Source organism: Mchenga conophoros, linkage group LG16 (assembly GCF_057382185.1).
Source record: "Mchenga conophoros isolate Kocher_MC1m ecotype Shallow Benthic linkage group LG16, M_conophoros_male_GT1.1, whole genome shotgun sequence".
Taxonomy (NCBI): domain Eukaryota; kingdom Metazoa; phylum Chordata; class Actinopteri; order Cichliformes; family Cichlidae; genus Mchenga; species Mchenga conophoros.
Genome location: NC_140541.1, coordinates 7,390,106 through 7,416,067, shown reverse-complemented (window position 1 = coordinate 7,416,067; position 25,962 = coordinate 7,390,106). Strand labels below are relative to the sequence as shown.

The window sequence follows — 25,962 nt, the reverse complement described above, 5'->3', positions numbered from 1 at the left end:
GCCAGCTGCTTTCATAGCCTTTGACAGGCTGAGCAACAAAAGCCAAAATATCCAAATTGCTTGTGGGTAAAAGACGACTATTGTTACACTTTGTGTGGCCCCCATCTGCTCCCAGAGGACCCGGAGCCATGACACCACGTCCCACACTGACAGCGAGCCAGGGGGAGAAATTGGAATTGAACGGCTGCTGAAAGGCTGTTAATAAACAGTTAGTGTTGCATTTGCGAACAGTGTGAAATGTAAGCATCATTACCTAATCTCTCCCTGACAAGAAAACACAGCCACTGCTTTTTCCCCCCGGTGTTTGTTAGAGGAGTTAGCTAAAACCCGGGCCTTACTGTAAAAGACAAAAGTGGTTTCTCCTTAATAACATCCCTCTGTGTGAATAAAACATCTGCTCCCTTTGCTAGTCATTTCTGCATTAGCTAAAACCCGATTTAATAAAAGTATTCAACAGTGGTGTTCTGCCTGCAGGAGCTTCTCTTTGAATCTGACTTGAATTTTAAACTTCACTAAGTTAAGATTTGCTTGAACTCATTGGAGATCTGATTCTTTTTTGTTTTCACACAAGATATTTTTCCACCTCAGGTTTTATGAAACTGCTAGATTTCAGTCGAGCACAGCATGGAGTTCTTGGTGGCTCTGGTCCCAACTGCCTTAGTCAGCTGCTCATGTGTAGTTTTGGGCTGATCCAGCACCTTTCTCATGATCGTCCTCACCCTATGAGGTGATGTTAGGCATGGAGCTGCAGACTGATGGCGACTTATGTCGTTAACCTCCTAAGATCCAAACTCTTTCATGCCATGCATTTTTAATTTCTCTTTGCTATATTTGGACTGATTGGGACCTGATGAATGTAAAAACAAAGAATTACCTGATTTTTTTTTTATCTGATTTTTGTTTCTGAGAAAACAAAAATCCGCATATGAGGACATTAGTTTTAAATTTCAGTGGCAGTATAATGTCCTGGTAAGTGGATATCAGGCCCTAATAGAGCAAAATTCTGTATTTTGGTCTAAATAACCCAAAATGTGATGTCCTCATATGTGGACGCCAGGTCCTAGAAGGTTATTTTCCAAACAGTTTTCATCTTCCCACCAAGCTTCTGAGATTTTTGGTTGATATTCCGTCTCCATGAAAATGAAACTAACAAAATCAGAGACTGTTGATATCTTTGTAAGTGAGCAAACTCACAAGTTCTGCATGGGACTGAATCATTAAGTCCCCAATGTGCACATCGATTCTGTGTTCTTGTGTTTATGAAGTTAAAATCCTCCAGCTCCACCATCAACAATGGCTGCTTGGACACCATTCCAGTTTCATGATAAAGTTTTACTGAACAACAGCTGCTTTTATATAAACAGCTCCGGGAGTTTGGCTTGACAACCACTTGTAACGAGTAATCGACCTTCCCTTGGAACCATTTCTTGGACTTTGATACTGCAAATAAACAAACAAACACACCCACGGCAAAAAAATGTATCAATTAATAACCTCAGAGTTTTCTTAATCTGCATTGTTGATTAATTTGAAAAAAAAAATCTCGGTGTTATGTCATGTCCAATTTTTGCCCAATCACAGGGGACAAAAAGGATGGAAGATAGGAGGAAAAAACTGAACCTTTGTTAATAAACTTCCAATAAAGCAAAAAAAAAAAAAAAGGCATAAGAAGGCACATTTATTTTAACTGTGGTAGTGTCTTCAAAACCAAACAGATCATCATGGATCAGCAGGGACGTAAAGTGGACTCATTTTATGTCCCTGGAGGCTTGCTTCAAATGCCGTGCAATAATTTTTTACGGCACACCCAACCTAAAACCATCAAATCTGATGTTACTTATTTTTTATGTCTCTTTGTGAATCTGACCCCTGATAAAGGTCTTGGCCCATGCAGGTCACAACTCCTGCCAGTCTCAATGGCAATAGCTGAAAGCTTTAAGTTCGCAACAGAATAATATTGTACAGAGGGTTCGATAAATCGCAGCATCTTTTAGTTCGCACGAAGAGCCACTCATAGTAATTGGAACCAGACTGATGACTGTAGCATACACACTCGCCCCAGAGACCTTTTCTCGCCAGCAACAGAGCATGAGCTCATCCCCAGCTGGTCCACCAGAGGGAGGGGACCGTGCAGGCAGGATGGATGTAATGCAAGGCTCTAAAAAGAGTGAGGTAATGGGTGAAGCATCTTCTTCCTGATTTTTATCCAAAGAGAGACAAAAGCAGGAAAACTGAAAGATTTCCTAGAATGCAGGTGTCCTCCTGGGAGCTTCCTCTCCTCCTGCCTCAGGATGATGTGCATGGAGGTTGCTGTGCTGCCAGAATAACAGAAAACAAGTCCAGGTCCCACCAGAGTGTGATGCAACCTGCTTCTTAAAGGCCCAATCGCCAATACAAGTGTGAACACATAAAGTTCTGCAACTCAAGACGTGAAAACTTATGTTTTATTATGTTAGTAAATATTTATTTGTAACACAATCTTATGTTTTCCAGTGTGACAAGCTGTGTAAGTCAAGTATTTGTGATTGATGTTATAAAAAGCATTAATTGACGTTGTGCGCTATCCTATCAGAAGCAGACACCAGAAGATGGGAACACTGTACTCACAAGTAATGAGCATGGGCAGCAACAATATTCAGGCAGGCTGTGGCTCTTTATGATGCTCGGTTAGTGCTAAGAGGCCCAAAGTGTTGCAAGAAAAGTTGCCCGATACCCTCACACAACCAGCACTACTGGCTGTTGATGCAGAGCAGGATCCATGCTTTCATGTTGTTTACCATCCAAATGTCGCAGTAATATGCCCTGTTAAAGGGGAGATTTTCCTTCCTGCTGCTGCCAAATGCTTGGTCATAGGGAACTGTTAGATTGTTGGAGATTTTTGTTACTGTAAGGCCTTTATTTTTAAATTTTAAGCAACCGAAGCGATTGAGGTGACTGCTGTTGTGAATTAGTGGTGTATAAATAAAATTCAATCGAATTTAACTGAAATCTGCTTCAAGCTATAATAAATTCTGCATTCAGAGAAGAGCTGTTTAATGCAGTTATTTTAAAATAACATGACTTACTTTCTATAAACAACTTCATAGTGTGAGCTTTAGTTTTGCATTTTACCTGCATGTTTCTTACAATAACTAGCTGGTCTTCATCTTTGTGACTCAGCTTATACAATTGATAATTGCACTTTGCCAAATATACTTGCTAAAGTGGGTTGATAACTACTACTATCAGTTCTTGTGAACTGATAGAACGGTTGTAAACAACCCAAGAACATGCTAAAAAAAATAAAAAAAATAAAAATAAAAAAATCGAGATTTCAAAACAGACTTCAATGAGCGATGGTCCGTGTTTTGTATACATACTAGCATGTGCATGGAGCACAAGTGATGACCCAAAATGTTGAAGACTGCATTTTGACTAAGGATCACAGTGCAATGTATGTAAAGCCTAAACAGGGTGCGTTAAAGTGAGAGGGACACAGTGTTTGAAAAAGCTGTGTGAGCGCACAGCACAGGAAACGTCTGCTTCTGAACAAAGGCAAGTGTCCTCTGGGGAAAGGTCAGAGAAGGACTGTGATGTGAAAGAAGAAAAAAGCAACAAATGAACAGGTCAGTGGCCAAAGAAACTAAAATCAAAGATTAACTCTGGGAAGCACAAATTGATGTCAGGTGGCTACAAGTTATCCAGAGGTACGTTTTCAATAACCTTTATTAGCATAACAATAGGAGAACAGCAGCAGTATTATTTGTAAAATGCTCTTTAATAAGGTGCTGGAAATATCTGACAGTCATGTTTGTTCTTTTCCACAGAACATTTATCACCAAAACCTGGGACACCACAGTGTGACCAGAGCATGTGCCACAAAACAGAACATGACCTTTTACAAAATTTACACATAAAATAGTCACAGTGTAGAGGAGAGGGAGGCTGAACGCACTGCACTGGGATATTAAGGCAACACGTCCCTTCTTTTTCCCCCCGTACAAGAAAAAAAAAAAAGTATGAAAGAAAGAAAAAGACAAAAAAGCACCAGGAAACCGTTTAGAGGACCTAAAGGAAAACACAAACACTTCTGTCATAAGTGATGTGCAAGGCAAAGACACAAACATGAACAAGTTACAAATGTAAGTGACAGATGTTTGGTGCAAAACACCCGCTGGTGCTTTGGAGACCAGCAGCTTGGCAATTCAAATGTTGCGTAATCCAGTGTAATAAAACAACCTGTCTCATCTTTGTGGATCTTAGCAGGGGTTGAAATTTTCATCCTGTTATGATTTTTCTTTTTTAACTCTTTAGCTTTGTTAGTGTTGAGATGTTTCCAGTAAATACTGGCAGATTTCTGAGGAAACAAATGAATAAAAACGATCAAGAAAAAACAAAAACAAAACAAAAAAAACCCCCAAACGAATGTCAAATTAAAAAGCAAACCTCCCAGAAATTGATACAGTTATCTATAAACAGGCAGAACACAGAGAGCATTTTATTTCTTCCACATGTGCAGCAGATTGGTAGAAGACTCCAGGTGTGTCTGATCCCGGCCCATGTCTCGAAATCTGGGAGATTTTTTTCCATGAGATTCGTCTCGAGAGGCTGATAAAACAGGGAGCGAGTCCCTGCCTCTCACTGACAGGCAATATTACAGGCAAACTCACCACGAGCACATCTGCAACAGCCAACAACACCAGGAGATCCAGTACAGCCAGGCCTGCTGATTGGCTGAGGAAACATTTCCTTTCCACCCTCGTTAGGGGCACACCTCTGATGCCGATCTGTAGTAAACGTGATGTGCAGTAATTTTGAGCGTGTCCAGTTTCTGCAGGGATGATGATCAGGAGGAGGGATGCAAACAGCCGCATGGCAGGAAGGCGGGAAGAGGGGGGGGGGGCACACTGATTACAGCTTTAAATGTTACATCATCAGTTAATAAACAACCGTCCGTCATGCTGTACCCGGTAAAGAAAACTCAAGCCGTCACAAAAGCTCGTTTACATACAAACACTGAGACAAAAGGAGGTAATAACGAGTTAAACAGTCATATGGCGTTGAGTCGATCACCTATAAAGAGTAAACATTGAGATCACGCTTATTCCTAAAACATTACATGTTAAAAGAGCGCAGGTGGTTCACTTGCCCTTCATCTCCCTTTTCTCATCTTCGTTGTGCAAGAGTTATCATTTAGTCCTTTATTATTCGGTCGCACATTTGCATCCTCATAGTGTCACACAGAGACAAAGACGTCCAGGTAGAGGCGATCGTAGGACTCCCTGAAGAAGAGGATGAGGACGAGGCTGAAGAGACAGGAGCCAGTTAGACACCAGTTCAGCCACGACACATCTAGATGAAGACAAGAAAGGGAACAAGCACGAGTTAGATTTCTGTTCAATCACCAAAGAGCTTTAAGCAAGTTTTCCTACTTAGCAGCCATCTTGGTACCAAACAGTCATTTTGGCCTAATTAAACCAGACCCCTATCGAAATGGTTTGGGAGACAGCCACACACTGATTGTGATGGACAACTGTGCATTTCTCATTTGCCTCTTCAACCTTTTCCTTCTTGGCTTCCTGATAACTTTCAGTCAGTACCACTATATTTAAAAGAGATCCCACAATTCACCTCTGTGCACATATCTGGAAAGCATAAGCTGGCCAGAGTAAGAAGCAACCTAAAAAGCATCGCTGTACTTGTATTTTTTAAATGTGCAAAAGGAGCATCAAACTGAGGGTCAGCTTTGATATCAGCTGATCTGAACTGTAGCAAAATCTTGGTTAGGCTCTCATCATGGCCAATTAACACTATCATCATGGTTAAATGACTGTGGTATTGGTGGTCACGTCAAAAAATAAAAAGGATCTGAAAAGGACACGACCAGAGTTCCTGGTACACAGCAGCAAACCCCTACATATGACACTGTGCTCCTTTATAATAATATGACTCCACATATATACAGAAACCTAAAGGAGATGTTCACATGAAATGACACTGAATGATTAATTAGCATTAACAGCCCTAATGGCTAATCAACAGGAATTTCTGACATGCCACACAAAACAGAAGCAGCCTGTGCCGTCTTTCATAATCACTCTCAATAATTCAATGATATTGGCAGTGTTCCCTATTATCATTGACCTACACTTGAACCTAAACATGGTGCAGAATGAGGTGTTCTATTTTCTCTGCTCTGTTCAAGCTCCATTAGCCACAGGAGAGGTGCTCTGGCTGTCTGCAATAATGCTGAATCTGGAGGGCAGATGGGAGCCTCACACCAGCGCTGAACCGCCGGCATCTTAACTCACCAGCACACATAACCTCTGCTTGTTCAGCCTCCGTGATGCGTGCCACAGATTGTCATCATGCACGCTTGCACGTGCGTGCACGTGTAAACGCGGGTCTAAAGCCTGGACAAAACGCAAATCGATAAACTCTTCCTTTCACGTGCATTAAGCAGCCCTCGCTGGGAAGCTGCTCGTCTCGCAGCGAGGGCTGCGAGTTGCAGGTGTTTGAGACTCTGTCCTGACAAAGATGTTAGGCTGAATCTTTCCCGCTTGGTGAAGGCCAATATCTCAGCCAGGATACAGGCTGCAGTGGAAGCAGGAAGCTGACAGAGTAAATATAGAGAAAATCAGGTTATAACAGGCAGCAGAATCCATGAATACATGCCAGGACAATGTGTCACAACTCACACTGGCTCAACTCCGTGTCCAGTCGGCATCCTTTTCATAAAGTCATTAATCAGCTGACCAGATCGATGCTTGAAGAGCTCGCTGCTCGGACTGCACAGCACAGCCTCTTTGTGGTAAATTATGAGTCCTGGCCGTACGACACAAATCCACATGATTGATGCGTCACCGCTTTCGTGAGGAGGAATAATGTGCGGCCAGAAGTGCGAAGATGAAAGTAAAGGATAAACTGGGGCAAAAAGAAGGTGGTGAAGGGGCTTGAGGGGAGAGGGAGGTGAGGGATTGGATAAGGGTGTTTGCAGAGAGAAGTCAAGACTCCTGAATCAGCCTCATTAATCAGAACCGTGCGAGCCGGACAGCAGGAGACCTGGCAAGGAGGCAGGTTAATGGAGTTGTGTTTATCTGACCTGCAGTCTCTGTCTAACTGTCTCTCTATCTTACACGTTCCCACAACAAAGACGTGTCCATTTAAAGTTAGAGACAAAGTGTGCGAGCGTGTGGGTCTGAGCCCACGGCCCTAAATGAATGCTAATGTGGAGTTTAGCAATCAGAGTAATTCAACCAAGTGATGTGGTGAAAACGGCCAATTACTCCTCTCTGATTTCTAAAGACGAACGTGAAGCCAAGTATGGAGGAAAGGGAGTTCAAGTCTGAGTGAGCAAACGGGAACTCAGGAGCAGAGGAGGAAGGGAGAAGATTAAAATTGAATAAAAGGAAGCAGCAAAGAAAGAAGTGAAAGTAGCTCCAAGTCTTTGAAGCTCATCCGATCACCTGTTTGCTTTAATGGTAAATGGCCTGCATTTGTATAGCGCTTTACTCAGTCCCTAAGGACCCCAAAGCGCTTTTACACTACATTCAGTCATTCACCCATTCACACACACATTCACACACTGGTGATGGCAGCTACATTGTAGCCACAGCTGCCCTGGGGCGCACTGACAGAGGCGAGGCTGCCGGACACTGGCGCCACCGGGCCCTCTGACCACCACCAGTAGGCAAACACGGGGTTAGTATCTTGCCCAAGGATATTTGGCATGCAGCCAGGAGGCAGCCTGGGATCGAACCACCGACCTTCTGGTTAGTGACTGACCTGCTCTGCCACCTGAGCTACAGCCACCCCTATAATGACCATTATAATATCTTAACGCTTCCTCTGGTTCGAGATGCGTTGCATTCCTGCACTTTCCTTCAACGTAGCGAGCAGCTGATTTCTGTCGTAAACTCAAGGCTGAGCACTTGCTGGACTATTGGTTTTGAAACACTTAAAAAGCTTGGAGAGAGAGAAAAAAAAAAGTGTTTCAAACCCATTTTCATCATTTTTCTACAGTATTTTGGATTTTTTCTTTTTTTTTTTTTTATAAATTCCCTCTTATGCTTTTCCTCATGCTGTTACATATTTGATTATTAGGCTTTTATACTCAGCACTGAAGCATTTTGTGGGGCTTTTAAGTTACTGATAAACAGGTTGTCTAAGAGGAAGGTGGTGATGACGGGGAATGTTTTATGAAATAGAAGCTGAGGAGCTGGTATCTCTACCAATCCCTACTAATTGTCCCTGTCAGTGCTGCTATGGCATTATGAGGATGAATGAACTGCTCCAAGTTTAAAAACACACGCGTAAAACTTAATGCAGTGGGTTTATTTTTAATTTCCAAACCCTGTCTGGTTTATTCCAGCTGCTATGGTGGAATGTAACTGCAACGACAGAGCAAAACTAAATGTGCAGCATGACATCGTCTGCCCCTCTGTTCACAGAGCATGCAGCCTGCTCATTAGGACACACTGACATACCGTGTCATCGTCTGACAGTTTACATGACATCGCAGAGTAAACATTTGGTCGGATCTTTGTAGTCTCAGAACCAATGAATAGATGAGAAGCATCACAGCACCTGCAGTAATAATCATGTTGCATCATTGTGGTGATCAGTTGAAAATAAATAAATACATTTTCTGTCATACGACTGCATCACTGTGTCGGCTTGCAGAGATCTGTGAACAGGAAAAACTCAGATCACATCCAGAAGGTGTTTATTATCATGGCCGTGCTGGCCGTCGCCAAAAAACGTGACATTTATCCATGGTCAGAGGGCCCGGTGGCGCCAGTGTCCGGCAGCCTCGCCTCTGTCAGTGCGGCCCAGGGTGGCTGTGGCTACAATGTAGCTGCCATCACCAGTGTGTGAATGTGAGTGTGAATGGGTGGATGACTGGATATGGGGTCCTTAGGGACTAGTAAAGCGCTATATAAATACAGGCCATTTACCATTTACCATGTCAGTGGCCAAGATTGATCTTTAGATGTTCTGCCCTGAAAGTCTTTAAAAAAAAAAAAAAATAAAATAAAAAAATAGATGAGTCATTTATCTATAACAGACTTGTGTTTTCCGGCGCAAAGGGGGGAAATAAAAGTGAAAGACTGACTGGCTGACTTTCATTGTACTGTGCTATCAAACACTATCAATCTAACATCAAAATCTACTCCTGCCTAATGTTCCCGTCTGCTCTGTGAATCAATCATCCCCAAGACTTTAACTACAAGCTAATTTTGCATCGTGGGCCACGTACAGCCCACTTTGATCTGAAGTCTGAATTATATTAGAAATAATATAGAAAAAAAGTGCACGTCTCAACATGTCTACATAAAATCATGCCAATAAGATCACGATCACTGTATACAAGGATACAAGCAGCATGCAACAGGTGGCAAAGTTGTATTTCAAGCCACTGGCTCATCTGCTATTTTGCTAAGTTGTGTTAATACTGCCAAAGACCTTGTTCTTGACCAGACCTAACCCAGATTAAGATATTACTATTCCATAAATGATCCTAACGACAGCATCTCTGCACGGGCAGCAGAGGGGCACACGCAGACACTATGAATATTACAGTCGAGCTCAGCGCTCGTGTGAATAACAGTTCTTGTTGGAATGGAAAATGATACACATGGCTTTGATTTCATTGGAAGTTGATTAAGCACTGAAGCATGAGAGGAGATTCTTGTGAATTGTGGAGGGATCAAAATAAAAAACCAGGTCACACTCACGTTCTTGTTATTCAACTCTGCTAAAGTTTTAATACTTACCTATTCAGATTGTTTTGATTCAAGCACAGATGTAAGATGGCATTCTTGACCATCATCAGTCTCCTGATTCTAACAGGACATCAGCCACAAATGGCAATCCGACTGATCGCTGATGTCATGAACTACACTGGGTTCACTGTGACTGTATGATCACAGTCAGAGGACACCGCTGTGAACACTGGACAGTTAATCATAATAACAGCCTATTACTATGGCTGCCAGGTCAGCAGAAAGGTGCTACAGATGAAGACTGAGACGTGTGCCGACAAGCATCTTATGGCCTTAATCAGTCTTAATTGAGGTCAATGCAGCGGTATAATTAATGAAGCTCGCTTCTCCTTTACGGCCGTCGCCTTTGTTTGAGAGGATTGGGGTCACGCATAAAGATAGCGACCTCAGCTTGGTGTAAAGACCATCCATCACAAAATGACAACTGTCTGCGTACAGGTTGGTGAGAACACTTACTTCAGGAGATCACTGAGAATGAGTGCAAAGGTGTGTGTGGCACTGTTGCAAAAATGAAAAGCAGCAAATGAAACTTTTATTCTCTCAGGAGTCCTACACAAAGAAAGGTTGTTTGCCTTTTCTTTCTTTCTTTTTAACTTCTCCGCCATCTTTATAGGGGCATGAAAAAGGCAGCGAAGGCGTTTTCACTTCAGAGACTATAAAGTTTAGCCAAAAGAAAAAGAAAAGAAACCCTGGGACCTTAGAACTGTGCCAATTATTTCTCAATAGTGAATAATTTGTGTTTTTCTCCTATGCAACTGAAGTTCCACTCATCCTCCACCTCCTAGCGCTCTTCTTCCTCCACAATACCTCTCTGCTGATTTGCATTCCCCTCCATGCTCGCTACAAAATGACACAAATGCGCAGCAGATGAAATCGGAAAAGAGGGACAAGTACAGATATACGGCCCAGAGGCTCCGTTCACGTTTCTGAGTCACATGGTTTAGAGACTTGGGAATTTTTTAAAACATGACAGTCAAGAGGCCAGTTAGAGCTCACTGATCCAAGACCAGCTCCTCACAGATATTAAAACGGACAAGAGGGTAAATTCATAAACACCCCCTCGCTCTCAGGGAGAAGGAGCTATAATTCAGAATGCATAACGAGGCAGTGGGCAGCCAAAAGGAAAACCCTAAAATGAACAATAAACTGGGAATAGGTGGACATCTTTAAAGGCGAAAGTTGCCATATTCATGAATATCAGAAGGTGAAGGGGGGATGAAGTTTGCACATTACTTGCTAAATACAATATGAGAGTAAAGAAAGGACATTAGAGCAATTAGCCAGCCCACTAAAACACTCCAAAGGGAATTTACACAGTAATCTAAATTTATTCTTGCAGGAGTGATCTGCTCAACAGAACAGAGTGCTGCCAATTTATAGACCAGGAAGGACACGCCCACCTGCCTTTTGTTTTTTTTAAAGATCAATGGTTACAGTCACAGTTTAATATCCACACTCAAATCGGACACTTCTCCCACAGTAGAGTTACACCGATGAAAGACTTTCAAAGTTTTCTTTTGGACTTTTCTTGGCTGCTTTATACCTGATCATTTTCACTCAAATAGTGAACTTAGGCTACGTTCACACTGCAGGCGAAAGCGCATCAAATCCGATTTTTTTGACCCTATGCGACCCGTATCCGATCATGGTGTGACAGTGTGAACGGCACAAATCCAATATTTTCAAATCCGATCTGGGTCACTTTCGTATGTGGTACTGAATCCGATACATATCTGATGTTTTAGAAGGCGACTGCTGTTTGATGGTCAAGTCGCATTAAATCTGTCTTTTACGTCACTGACACAAGACAGACGCCAATTATCATCTCCCGAGAAGACATCGCGAACGCTTCCTGGACATCCAGCGTAGATGTCAGTGAAACTGTTGGGAAGATAACGTTGGAGAAACGTGAACATTTTATTTGTATCTGCAGATTCTGACAGAAATCTGCAGCTATCCTTTGAAGCACCGCTCCTCTAAAACAGCAACAAGGATAATTATTAGGTTATCTACATTATTATGTAAATAACAAAATAACCTAAAGCAAAAATTGGGAAACGTAAAGTCCAAAGTCTTTATATTAAGGGCCATCAGTCAAACAATATTGTTTGCTCTGGGTCTAAACAGAGCGCGTTGTGTGAAATAGGAAAGATGAAAATGCTTTTTTGCACCAACAAGGTGATTCCCAAAGAAGTATTAGCCAAAAACATATCTCAGCGTGCTGCCAGCAAACTCATATGAATTTTAAAACATTCGAAGGGACATTATCAGCATTGAACTGGGCTCCCAGGATCCTGGATCTCATTACTGAAGCAATGTGGGATCCATATGACACAAAATGCAACAAAAAGCAGCCAAATTCCAAAGAAGAGCTTTGAATGTCCTTCAAGAAGCCTGGAGAACTATTCCTGAAGACTGCTTAAAGAAATGACAAGAAAGCTGCCAAAGAGTTCAGGCTGTGCTGTAACTTCATGCATGTTGTGTTTTACCAATAACTCACTGCACAAATATACCTAATAAAATATAAAGAAATTAGGAGTACCTCAAGACTTTGACACAGTACTGTATGCGAGGATTACTTTTCTTTTCTTTTTTAAAGAACAGTTCTGCACTGATGTGGTAATTAGGTCAGATGAGACAGACAGATACCCATCTATCTGTGGTAAGCTGAAACTGATGTCACTGTGCCTTGAAGTTGAGCCGATAAGTCTCTGAAACTGCTGGAAGTACGGAAGCAAATAGATAGGAAAGGGTACTCCATCATTTGACATGGTGAGGATGGTGTATAGTGCTTCACATTGGTTTAAAATTCATATAGGTGTTCTTTTAGTTTAAGAACATAATTTTCATATGGAAGACCCACTGCAATCAGGAAATGTTTCTGTAGATAAACCCTAATCGCCAAGAACAACTATGCATTGATTTCAAGTGAACATGTCACCCAAAGGAGACAACCCCAAACAATGCCAGCTAAGTATCTCAGACTTAACAGTCATCAGATCCCCTCATTGCTGGGCCACAGGCTCATATTTCACTTCGTCTATACAGACAACTTTCCAAATTACACCATTTATATCATTATATGCACAATACGCTAATTTATCTTACTAATGATATCTGACCTCAGACAATGGTTGATGTCATGCGAATTTGGCAGGTAAAACAGACTGTAGGTGGCAATCGGCACAGATTCTGCAAATTAAATTAAAATGCCTGCAGCAGTGAGAACTGACAAGAGAACTCCGATACATCCTTCCCAACTTCGGGGTGAGAAGTGAAGAAAAAGAGCAGCAAAGGCCTCCATCATCTCAGCTTGCTCTTCTCCCCAGCTGTCACAGGAAGCTGTCAGGACTCATCTCAGCACAACAGAAACCCTTTAGCTCACCCACCCACCTACACACACCTTCCCTCAAAGACACATGTGTGCATACACATAGACATGCAGCAATGTATTAAGTGCACAATAACATGCAAAGAATGGACCACACACACAGACAAAGCAGTCCATCAGCAGGTGCTGCAGACGGGTGTGGAGCAGAGGGTACAGCATGTATTCTTTATAAGTCCTACTCTTGTGATTAGTGTGTGTGTCCATGTGTGCGGCTGCTCTACCCAAAGCAATTCTGTGTGATCTATGATTTACTACTGTACTGACACGTTTCCGGTTCCATCCATCTTTTTTTTTTTTAACTGGTTATCCAACTCAGTGTTGCAGAGTGGTTGAAGACTATAACAGCTGACACAGGGTGGATAAAGTACACACTGGACAGGTCATCGCTTCATCACTGGATTATATAGGGAGGCACTCCACCAGTTATCCTAATTTAAAAAACAACAACAACAAAAAAAACCTAACAGATTCATATTTTCTTCTATGAAAAGACTTCATCTGACTTACTGGTGCAACTGAAAACCTGCTTCTAATAGCAAATAAATTGGAATTGTAAAATTTTATTTAAAATCCAACCATCTCTATCAGATGACTGAAGTCCCAAATGTCTACTTTGCTGCTGTAATCTTGGAAGTAAAACAATCTGAGCTCAGAGTTTTTTTAAATCTATCTGGGTAAGAAAGTTGTGACAGCAGCAGGTACGTTTAGTTCTGTAAACTAAAACTGACAAAATCATTTCTCAGAAGACAGGAGGTGCTCAAACATGGACTAGGAACTTGCACGTCAGTGAAAGTGTACTGCAGTGCTTCAGTTACACATTTTAAATTGCTGGAGGCCATCTCAGCTCATAAAGTAACAAGAATATCCTAAAATGACAGCCGCACAGCAAGAATCCACAACAAATTACTGACACTTGGGAAATGTGAAAAGAGAAGTAAAACAAAAAAAATGCTGTGAACTTCACCTCAGCAACATTTCACCATTTTCAAATATGACCTACAGATTAACCCGGGATGAAAACTGTTAGCTGAAGTCTTGAAATTGTCCCATAATGCCATCTGTATCACGCTACAGCCTTTTTTCCCTCCCCTCCCAGCAAGGCAAGCAGGTTTCATGATCTGGTTGTTGTACTTGTTAGTGGATCCCGAGGGCCTCTGGTCAAACATTGGTATTCCCTCTGCACTGGCAAAACAACCCAGAAGGCAGGATTGAGATGCAGTTTTCAGGCAGCCGCTGTCAGCCTTGGAGCAATCACAAGGACTTTGAAAATGAAGCTCGTAAATATTTATAGGCTTCTGAAAATATCGTATTCATTCAAACAAACAGGGTGAAAGAAGTGCCTGTCTGTGATGGATGTGTAACAGCAGATAATTGGAGCTTTGAACAACAAAACTTACAGAGAAACTGAAGGCAGGTGGGCAAAGACCACAGGGAAAAACATGGTCCCGTGTACACACCAACACACACATTCACGTGGTTGTAAATACACGCACCTATACATGCATGTGCGCACACACACACAAGCACACACAGACACACTTTTGGGTTTGTTTTACTTTCACTTCCTCCTGTGAAAACCACAAAGGTTGAAGAGACGCAGGTTATTATATCAAACTCTGTCACGCTGCAACGAAAAGATGAGGCTTTGGCTAAATTTCAGCAGGAAGTTTCTCTCTTTGTTCTAAACATGTCAATCGCACCACAGAAACCTAATTTTCCTGCTGCCCCCCCTCCCTCTTTTATCTGCTGCGTCTATAGGGCTATAATGGATTTTAGTAAACAATGAAAACTCCAGATTTTGGGAAGTGCGAGAAACCTTTACAGGAACAGAAAACCGTCCTTCGCCCCGCGCTGTCAAAAATGACGCCGTCTCGGGAGCTAATGTTCGGCTACTGTAGAAACTGGGCAAAGCAAGCAAAAACAAAACAGAAAGAAGAACCCAACTTGTCATCTAATTATGAGAAATTACAACTGCTCTTAGTGATGGTACACCAATGCAGTAGTTTTCACACTTTCTGGCGTGCCCCTGTTCAAAAGCTGAAAAGGTTCTCTACAGTTTTTCCATCAAATATCAATAATAATAATAATAATAATAATGATTAAAAAAAAAAGGATTCAACTTCATCTTAATTGAATCAAAATAGATTAAAGGTCGGTGCAGCAGCAGCAGCGCTTCTCTGTTTTTATACCCCCCACATATTAAAAATAAAATGCAAACTAATTTCGCTTCACATTTTCTTACCTGGTTGTCTGCACCCCACCTGCAGAGGCTTCATGCCCCACCATTTGAAAGCCACTACACTAATGAAGATATAATTATCAGATTTTCATGCTATTCATGCTGGGCAAGAGCATGTGCATGCACACTGGGGCACACGCACACACACACTTTGTGATTTCCTAATAAGTTTAAGGAGTTCATAAAGTTGTCTCGAGCAAATATCTTAATCATTTTGTAACATATATATATTATAAGCAAATAGGCAATCAGTGTAATCCGATGCCTCTCCAGTGAGCATCCGGGCTGCTGAATGAACTCCAACTCCTCAGCATTGGCCTGCAGCTGATGACAGAAGTACTTGTTCTCCTCAGAAACCAGTGTTTACCACCTCCTAAGGCCGACCCTTGAGATCACAGTGGAGCTCCAGAACAGAACAAAGGCTGGTGTTGCCACATGCAGTCCAAGATGGTGGAGTTGAAGTCATTCTGTCAGAACAACATACTAAAGAGGCAGCTGATGTCAAGGACTGCCACAACAACAACAACAACCTCACCCAGTCAACAAGACGGAGGCAGGGCTAGCTGTGTAGCAACGACTGGACTTTCAAAGTAAGCATGAGGGGATTGTTGAGCAGTAACACAGTATTGTTTTCTCAGAGATGAGAACTGTTTGTTATGACTACTATATTACACTTTTGCTCGTAGAGCCTCGTAAAGTACACGAATTAGTGCTTTAACTGGTGTTGTTCTTACCCCATGACACTAAACGAGGGCAGAATAGGGGTGAAAATGAGCGCATTAAATGAACGAATGAGCATTTATGTTTTGAGCATACCTTTACAGTAAAAGGTGAGGAAGAAGAGGAGCAGGCCCGTGACGAGGTTACCCAGGAAAGTGACGACTCCACAGGTGATGCCTTCAGGGACCGGGTACACCGTCTCAATGAACAGCTCGAAGAATATCGGAACACTGCTGTTAATAAAAATGCCGACCAGGATACAGGAAGTGTACAGGATTGCTGTGAAAACAGAGAGTGGGGCAGAATAAGCTACAGTTTAATTGGAAGCTTTGATGAAAGAAGGTTTCAAATCTCAAATGAGCAATTTAAAAAAAAAAAAAAAAAAAAAAAAAAAAAAAAAAGCCATACTGGTCAACTTTATGGAACAGCGGTAGTGATTTATTCCACCTTCCACAGCTTCGTACTCTACCATTTGCTTTCAGCAGCACTGAGATTTATGACGAACCCTCATCCTAAAAACAACATTTCATTTGCCAGCCCTTCAGGTGGCAATTTAACACAAACAAAAGCAATATACTGGAGGTGTATTGACAGAAAATGGCCAGTTTGTAACCCAAACAACAAGTCACATCTACCCCAAGCCCACCATCACTTATACCTGGTCTGAAGTGTCACTAGGGCTGAACGATTATGGAAAATAATCTAATTGCGATTTTTTGCCCCAATATTGCGATTGCGATACGCGATTATTTTTTAAGGTCTTTGTCTTCTGTATTATTAAACAAAGACAAGCAATACATCATATAGTATGGCCAATACTATATTACATTAATTTTAAACTGTTCTTTCCTGGAAGACAGACCTCTGTTATGATGACATGAGGTGATGCATGAATTGATGACTGACATTTTTATTTAACTTCTTCAATCACAACAGTATATTTGAACATACACAATAGTTTATTTTTAGCTTACAAACATCTGAGCATAAAGTGCTGACAAGGAACCCTGGTGTAAACATTAAAATGAAAGTCAGTACAATGTGCAGATTGCAGAAATATACATAAACAAAATCAGTGGCTTTACCACACTCAGTTTTTCGACATCTGTGAACTACTAGACAGTCATTCAATTAAAAAATAATATTAAATAAATAAAACTAATAAATAAAAAATACACACATCTTACTGATCTCTGCAGTCAGTAACATTACACATAAAGTGCAAACATAATAGCAATTGTATAAACACACACACAAACACGCCTTTAAAGTTTAAAGGCGTGAAATTGGACGGTCTAGCCTTCTGATTGGCGTCACCGCTGTCTCGGTGGAGTTTAATAAACTCGGCCGTCTGCTTCTTGCTATCTAAAATATAACCAGACACTGGTGTAAATTCTCGACTGTCTCATACTTCTGTTTAATAAGTTTTCTGTTTGACGTTTAGTCAGCTGTGTGAAAACCAAGGAGGAACCCACCCGGGGGATTAATAAAGTTTTATTTTATCTAATCTAATAACTTTAATCTCAGCCAAACCGATTTACTCACGAACAAACAAAACACTGAAAAAAGCCCAACAATAACATTTTTAGGTTGTCTAAGTGACTTATATATTACGTTTAACCCGAGCAGCGAAACTCCGCGGTGATCTGAAAATGATGTGCCGGGAGTTGTGCCGCTCTCGGCCGCATCAGTAACCCTCGAGGTCCCGGCTAGCTGTCGAGCTGGTGGGTAGCAGACGCCTCTGAAAACGTCGAAGCACTTTTGCAAATATGGGATATCTTGATAAACCGAGCAGATATTTGATGTTTACACAACTACTTTCTCGCCTGAAAATATGTTAAAAGTTTATTTTGTGACCCAGAAAGATTAGTATGAGTAATTTTAAAACTTAGTAGCGGCCGCCATTGCTGGAAACTGGAGTTTGGCTGGGCCGCGCTATGAATTCTGGGATATGGTAGTAATTTGGACAGCCTTCGGCGCGTCGCTGTGACGTAATCGGTCTACAAATGCGGCCTCAGGAGGATGCAGCCCATGAATTTGGACATGTCCAGAGTATAATCGCAGCCTTTGCGGTTAGAAAATTGCACTTGATCATGTCGCGATATTATCGCAAATGCGATATATCGTTCAGCCCTAAGTGTCACACTGATTAGCTTAATGTGGCAGTTTTGCAATTTGAAATGTGTTTTTCTGCCTTACTGTGTTGTTATTCTATTCCCACTTTATGTGCTCAGTTTTAGAAAGGACCGCTTTAAAGGCTGCAGGTGCTCAGTGGAGGGTGCAAATATAATAGTACATGTACTTGAAACTAAGGCCTGGGTGGTGTTTTTAATGCGCTTGGTTTGCATTTCCATAAATGTATGTAACAAAAAACTTCATTCCCATTCTGAATCAAAATGCAACTCATTTCACAGATTCAACAGTACATTAAAAATAAAATTCCTTTTTCTACTTCCAAAATGCACAGATGTCCATATAATAAACAGCTCGTCTTGTTTGCTCTTTGTGCATGATGAGAATCGTGTGCACTGGACACACCTGCTGATTTATGTGCTGAAGTGGGGAAAAAGAAAATATAATTCAGGTTTGTTTTTGTGTGTTCTTCTTTGCAGACCAATCAGAAATGTTTCAGTAAGTTAGGCACTTGCGTACTCTCGTCCCAGCTGCAGACCTCAGCTGGCCCTAAAGTAAAACACGTGTATTAGAGCGGATGTGCGGCGAGATTAAGCAGTTACCCCTGGAGCATCACGGCACCCTCAATCTCCCTTATCACAGCAGACTGGTCCAAACGAGCTCCCCATTAGCCTGCACGTCCCTTTAATCACAGTGCCTCTGAGGGCCCAGCGTACCCACTTGCCTGCCTGTGACTGGGAATCTAACCGCCACGCCGCAGCCATCAAAGGCAGCTGTCCCCCCTGATTCTTTTCCTTCAGTGCTACCAAAGAGCTCAAATCAAATGCTGCAGCCGCTGCACACGCGCCTCGCGTTATAAGATTAGCCTATATGCCACCAGCTCCTAACAGGTTTAAGAAGATCCCTTGAAGGAAAGAGACATGATTGATCACAACTACCCAAGAACACAGAATATAGACACAGACTATACTAGAATTTGGGGTTTCTGGCCCACAGACTTGTGTTGCATGGGTAATAAATCAGATAGAGGATTCCATTTCCCTCTAAAACTTCTTCGCTTGTTCTCAGAAACCAAAGATTACGCTTATGGGTGTTTAAATGCTAGTGACCGTCCCACACTAGGATAATAACTGGTTTTGGCAGATTTTGTTGCAGTGTCATACCACCCTCTTTGAGATGCCAGGTGGATGGAGCCTGGCAGCTGTAGACTGCCAGTGTCTGGGCTAAGTGGCAGTTCCAGGGCTTGGAGAATGATGATGGATGATGATGACTAAAATTAGTGGCTTCGGGTGACATGCTGCTCTGCCTTTTGATTTGGCTTTGGAAAAGGCAGCCCAAACACTGATATCAATGAATGGATTGGTTTTGATGAATATGTAGCAGATATACAGTACAGCCTGTGAGACCTGTTATTGTGACCTGCATTTACTGAAGACGTTTCCATCCACACTGGATAAAGATCGAGTGACACAGGTATACATAGATTTTATGCAGCTGTGGACTCACCTGAAGTGGAAGGGAGGTGGGTATAGCTGCTCAGACAGGTGAGTGTGAACCACGTAGAGGCCAGTGAGGCTCCTGCCAGCATCAGCACCAGGATCAGCTTCAGCATCCCGCGGATAGAGTCTGCAAATCTGAGCGCATGCATTGGGAAAAGGAGGGAAAGGCGGACTATAAATACATAAAAGCAGAGTAAAACATGTCAAGGACAAAAAACACTCAAGACTACTGAAGTGAGTACAGACAGCTGCTTGAGAAACAAGGAGCATCCTTCATAAACACAACGAGCATCTATGCAATTTTTCAATGTCTGTTTCTTCGGCGACTTGTGTCATAATCTATTACTGGAGGCATGCATTGTTTCACAGAAGAGCTAGATCATTTCCTTCTCCCACTTGTTTCTGAGTGCATCAGTTGCACTTGTCACTACACAAGGAGACACTACTGCAAGAGTAGATTCAATTTGTCTCACCAGCTAAGCAGGCAGACTTGAGATGCACATTGTATTACATTGTGGAAGACAAGCCATCGGGCCATTCCCAAACTCTCGAGCTCTGCGGTTTCTCTTTGTAGCCCTTTCTAAACCCACATAGTTCATTAGGTTCCTCTCTTCTCCTCTGGGTATGCATATGTATGCATGGGAAAGATTAGATGAAGCTACAGAAGCCTTTAGCGATGACAGACACTAATTACTTTTGTTTTGTTGCTCACAGACAAGATGCTGAAAGAGAAGGAGGGCGGAAATTGACAATGAACTTAACGCAAGAATAAAAAACCCATGTTGGAAAATGGTTGATTAGTTCAACTAGGTTTTGAAGTTCTGTCAGTCTGCCGAGGGCCAGGGGACGCGGGAAAACATCCTTTGGAAGGATAATGAGAAGCTCTCTACTCAGAATGTTCCGGGGCGGCATTTTTAGATGAAATTATGGTCTCTTTGGATTTTATGAGCCGTCACTCATCGTCTCTACATATCATCTCCATATTCACAGAAAATCAGCTGTACTCTGGATTTTTACCTTTGGTCTTTTAAATCACTGTGTGAGGCTAAGATGCACACCTGGTTCCTTCTGTTGGCCTTTTCAGAAAAAAAAAAAAATCCAACTAAATGGTTCATATTTCTGCTTACAAGAATGAGCTGATAGCAACGGCAGGCTAGACGAGAGGGCCAAGCGCTTGGTGCTACACGGGGATCACAATTCTCATCTGCCACTGACTGGCTCACATCCACAACCCTTCAACCACTCCTGCTACCAGAGAGGGACGAAATCCTTAGTCTGCAACCAGCCAAGAGCTCATCTCTTTGCAGAGGGGATCACAGACTGTTCCCCTGTACTACATCCAATCTGATCCTTCAGACTAAAATGCCATAAGTAGCTTATTTCCTATACTACACCTCTGGATCCCCACTCCACTAGATAAAGAGCTTGGTTACTCATTGGCACAATATGGTGCGAGTGACACGTTTTAAATTTGAACTCACGAATGTCAGTTTAAATGTCGCTAACTGAGGTGCACAGTTAGCCACCAGTAATAAAAAAATATCCCATCATAAACCATGTTTTTCTTTTTAAAAGTCGATCAAATTTGCATTTTTTGGACTCCACTACAGTAGCATTGCACGATTTATTATTTAGAGCAGTCTGATGTTTTAGCACACAGGGATTCATTCATTCATTCAAAATTTAATACCTTTTCAGAGATATATAACGTTAAATTTGATCCTTCTGCTCTAACAGCTATCTTTGGAGAGACACCTCGAAACGTCAATCTCTCAAAAATAAAAAATTCGAATTCTATGTCCTTTGCTTCACTCACTGCAAGGCGCCTTATACTTAAGAAGCAGGAAGCTCCTCCCACACATGAACAGTGGCTTGATGAAATGATGAAATATATACTATCAGGTTCAACCACCAAATTTCTTAAGGCATGGCAGCCATTTCTAATGTACATGGAAACATTTAAAATGACCAGCTTATCAAGACCTGATACCAGATCTCTATATCACTATCATAGTTAACTGTACACTGAGTGAGTCCCTTATACATTTCATTTTTATATTTGTGGGGTTTTTTTGTTGTTGTTAGTTTGCTGCTCTCTTTCTGTTATTTTTTGGGGTATTGACAGATAAGGAGGTCCTCGTTTAGAAGTAAGACCAGTAACACTGAGCTGTTCCTTCCTTTACTCTTCAAAAATTACAAGCAGATAAAATTGTGTTTAAAACCTATATACAGTAATTTATTGATCTTCGTCACAGAACTCCATTATCATGCAAAAATCAAATACAAATAGTAAACATTACACTGCGTTCTTGAAGTCAAAAGAACTTGAAAGATATTTTGAGTTGAACCCGCACACATTAACATTTTGCTAATATTTTAGCGTGCTGTTAAAAACCAAAAATATACAACTGCATTTAAAAATTTAATTCAATTAAAATTAACAAAAATAAATAAATAAATCACTACAACTTCTTGTATAAGTGGAACTATACGTCACATTCATGGGAACGAGGTTGTCACATATGACGCATGAAAGAGCCACTTCCATTGGATTTGTTAAATAAGATTAAGATATAACTGTTGCACTACTCACAGAGTAAAGAGGGTCATGTCATCTCATGAGGTAAAGTCAGAATTAAAAGCCTATCTTTTACACTCCCCTAACAGGATTTATTGGCCATAAAGATAGCATCATTTAAGTCATGTAGAATCAGATTCCATTTTCTGCTCCCCGGTGCCTGCAGGGAATGATGAAATATCATCATTAGTATAATTTAGGCCCGTCTACGTTTTTAGTGAGGAGCAGACATCCTGCAAAAGAAAAAAGAAAAGAACGATATGATATGATATGATGACCAACACGCAATCACAGATTGTTCTCGTTTGAAGGGAAAACAAATTAGGCCGCAGCTGATACTCATTTGCGTTTGCTCTATTGGAGTATTTTCCAGCTCAGACCTCCGTGATGTGAAGGAGAATAACCTGGTTCTGTTTTCTGCCACCTCCTCCGTATTCACCCCTCGCCCCCCCTTTTTCCCCAGAGCTTGTAATGGGGAGATAATGAGTGAAGCTTGTTAGTTATTCTTTCCACTCTCCTCAATCTGGAGGAAAATAAATAAATAAAAATAGTGTGCAGTGTCGTGGCGCTGTCGTCCAATCAGCATCTGTCTGGGCCAGACAATTACACAGATGCCAGATTGTTTGTCAAATGTTTTCATGACGGGGGCCACACCTCGGAGCAGCTACCACCGCTAATTGAACCTGCTGGATCGAGGTCCCTGCCATTCAAACATCCACTGAGCCAAGACACAGGGAGCGCAATGTTTGCACGAGCCTGTGTATGATTTTTATTTATTCATTTATTTTTTGGCAAAGGGCTTGTGCTGACACCCAAAGAAATTTAGCTAAGCAGCAGTAGCACTTTAAATGTGAAACTGCAACACCTGCTCCCTGCGGCAAACTGTGCTCGCGACTGGCACGCAGAGTGCTGACTAAAGGGAGAGGGACGGCTGGTGGCGTATAATAAGCTACAACTTGACATTAACAACTTAAGGGCTGCTAGCGGGTGAGACAAGGGACAGAGATTGTGCTAATGAACAGAACAATCTTTCCTGGGAATTTATCTAATGATGCTGTGATGCAGCAAGTTGATGAAAAAAAAGTAAAAACAGAAAGGGGGAATAGAGAGTTTTGGGGAAATGGAAAAAGAATTTAATACATTTAAAAGTAATTTCTTCTTCTGGAGAAACATTTTTCCAATCAAAGAATGGATTTTAGCTCCTAGATGGTATCTAGGAGCTAAAATCCCAAAGGCCTGTGAGCCTGTTGACTGGAAGTATTGCATGCGAATACCAGCTTCCTGTCATGCAACACCATGGTGCACACTGCAGGGGAGTCTAAAAAGAATACACTTTTCTTCATCATTATGGCGCACATGTAGAATTATGGCTATAATGTATCATTCACGCATGAGGATGATTCATCAATAATTCCTCTTAATAAAACATACCAGCATGCATACCATTCTTGGCATCATCATCAAAGCTTGAAGGTGCAATATCATTCGTCTGACTCACTTTAAGTCAAAAGAATGGGCCATTATTTTACTGGTAACACAGGAAGCCATAACATTTTTAAAAGGACTTGGTTTTCCTTCTCATATCTGGTAAACAAAGCGAGATCTAACATATTTTCTGGGTTTCCGCAGCACTGAAGGGCACTGCTGTGCTGTTTTTTGTTAGATGAAGTTTCTTTGTTGTAGAAATGAAACTTTAGGACACTCAAGTTAAACAATCGTCTCCTGCTTTTACTTCATACTTCAAACAAGGGCAACTGCACATTTGTACAGGTCCTATTATCTTCCCAGTTCTAAAGCTGTCCTCCAACCAGGATCATTTATGTGCTGCAGACAAATATTCATATCATCTTTCCATTCAGATAAAAAGTACAGTAGCTCACCGAGCTCACCAAAAGACTCCACTCATTCTCCAGGCTTGATTGTTTCAGACCTTTCCAATAAAAATTGAGACCTTTTCTAATAATCTGTCAGCGACTACAAAATTATCTCTCCACTTACCTCACTCCAGCACTTGCACAGACAAAACAAAGCTACAAAAGAATTGCTGCGTTTCTTCTGTTTTCAATGTGAATCTTTCTGGATTTACAGCAGCAGTTCAACAGGTAGATTAATCATTACCAACTACAGATGAATAAACTTTGGATGGATGAACGGATATCCAGTGTTCACCACAACCAACCACAAGACCGTCGTTCAGTGGATGAACTTAAGTTATATTCAGTCACTTTCACACGATCAAGCCCCAAGACAACCCAACCCAAATGACACAGGAGCGGTTGGAGGAATTTCATTTACCCATCAACTGTTGCATCAAAGAAAGACTAATTATGCATCCACTGACTCCAAGACTATTGCAATCAACGCCAATAACTCAACAGTTCTGTTTACATATACTTTCACCTAATGCAGCAAACAGCTTCATTGATTAACAGCGGGAGTTATAGGCTCATTTCCCTGATTACAACTTAAAGAAAACACTGGATCTGCTTGGTAGTGCTGATTGCACCTCAGCCTACGACAAATATACATCTATCAGACACGAATGAGTCCCTTCCTTTTGCAGAGTCCACACTTTGTCTTCATAGCGTGGCTCCCGATCCAACACTGGAGGTGAAGTGGTAGCTGCATTAGCATCAATTTCCCTCGCTCTATTGCAGCATCGCTGCACTCAGATCATATATTAAAAGGGAGCAGATGAGAGAGGAGCAAGAGCGGCTCCTATTTTTACCTCAAATCAACCTTCACTGTTCTTTATGATATTTATTAATTATTAACATTGTTAGAAACAATACAGCCTTGCAAGTGGCAGGTGTACACATCAACATATAATATGTACGCAAAGACCAAGTGAACAGAGTGATTAACACAATGAAAAACATTCACAGGCAACACTTTTTAAATATGCCTTTTATATAGAATAGGTGCAACTAAAGTTCTCACGAAGAACACTTGATTATTTCATTGCTTCCTGAATAAAGAAACACTTTGTTCACAAAATCTTTTTGCATTATGTTATTCCATTTGCCAACTCTCCAGCTAGTATTGAACTACATTAAACAAATAAGTAAAAATACACGTGCACTTTATCCAGGCTCCATTTTACCATTTCTTTTAAATATGCAAATAATGTTCAAGTGGGGTTCAGTGTATCTGCTTAACCTTCATCACCATATAAATCGTTCCCTACTCTTTGGCTTTTGGCAAACACAGCATTGTCTTTTCTCTTGAGATCAAATCATCATAAACTCCATGAATCTGTGAGGTGTGTATAGCTTTATGTTCAATTTTATGTTTAAGGAAGGAAATTTGCAAGACAGAAATGTGTGTGGGTTTTTTTTAAATTCACCGATCATCTCCTGATGCCACAACTTATTCTGCTTTGGTGGACCTGACGCCCAGATTAGGAATGACTGAGTGTCTCTATCCATCTATCTGCAACTCTGTATTCAGATGTATGAATGTGTCAGATTCAGCTGTGAAGAAGGCGTGCAAATGTAAAATGAGGGGTCACAGTAAATGTTTATTTTCTAATTTGACGCCTCACTGATTCTATTGAGTTTTAATTTGATAAACAGACTGAATGCCATTTAAAATCAGAAACGCTAAAACTAGTTCAGCTCTGGAATCAGCAGACTCAC

General features: G+C 41.4%; 1 protein-coding gene across 1 annotated transcript in view; it reads right to left on the bottom strand.

Moving 5' to 3' along the window:
- Positions 1 to 3,687: 3,687 nt before the first annotated feature.
- Positions 3,688 to 25,962, bottom strand: part of slc49a4 (solute carrier family 49 member 4) — a 46,153-nt gene continuing 23,878 nt past the window's right edge. Inside the window, exons 7-9 of the mRNA XM_085250439.1 lie at positions 19,754 to 19,881; positions 16,211 to 16,393; positions 3,688 to 5,331 (exon numbers count right to left, since the gene is read on the bottom strand). Coding sequence (XP_085106565.1) covers positions 5,216 to 5,331; positions 16,211 to 16,393; positions 19,754 to 19,881 — 427 coding nt within the window. The 3' untranslated portion in view covers positions 3,688 to 5,215. The remainder of the gene's footprint in view (positions 5,332 to 16,210; positions 16,394 to 19,753; positions 19,882 to 25,962) is intronic.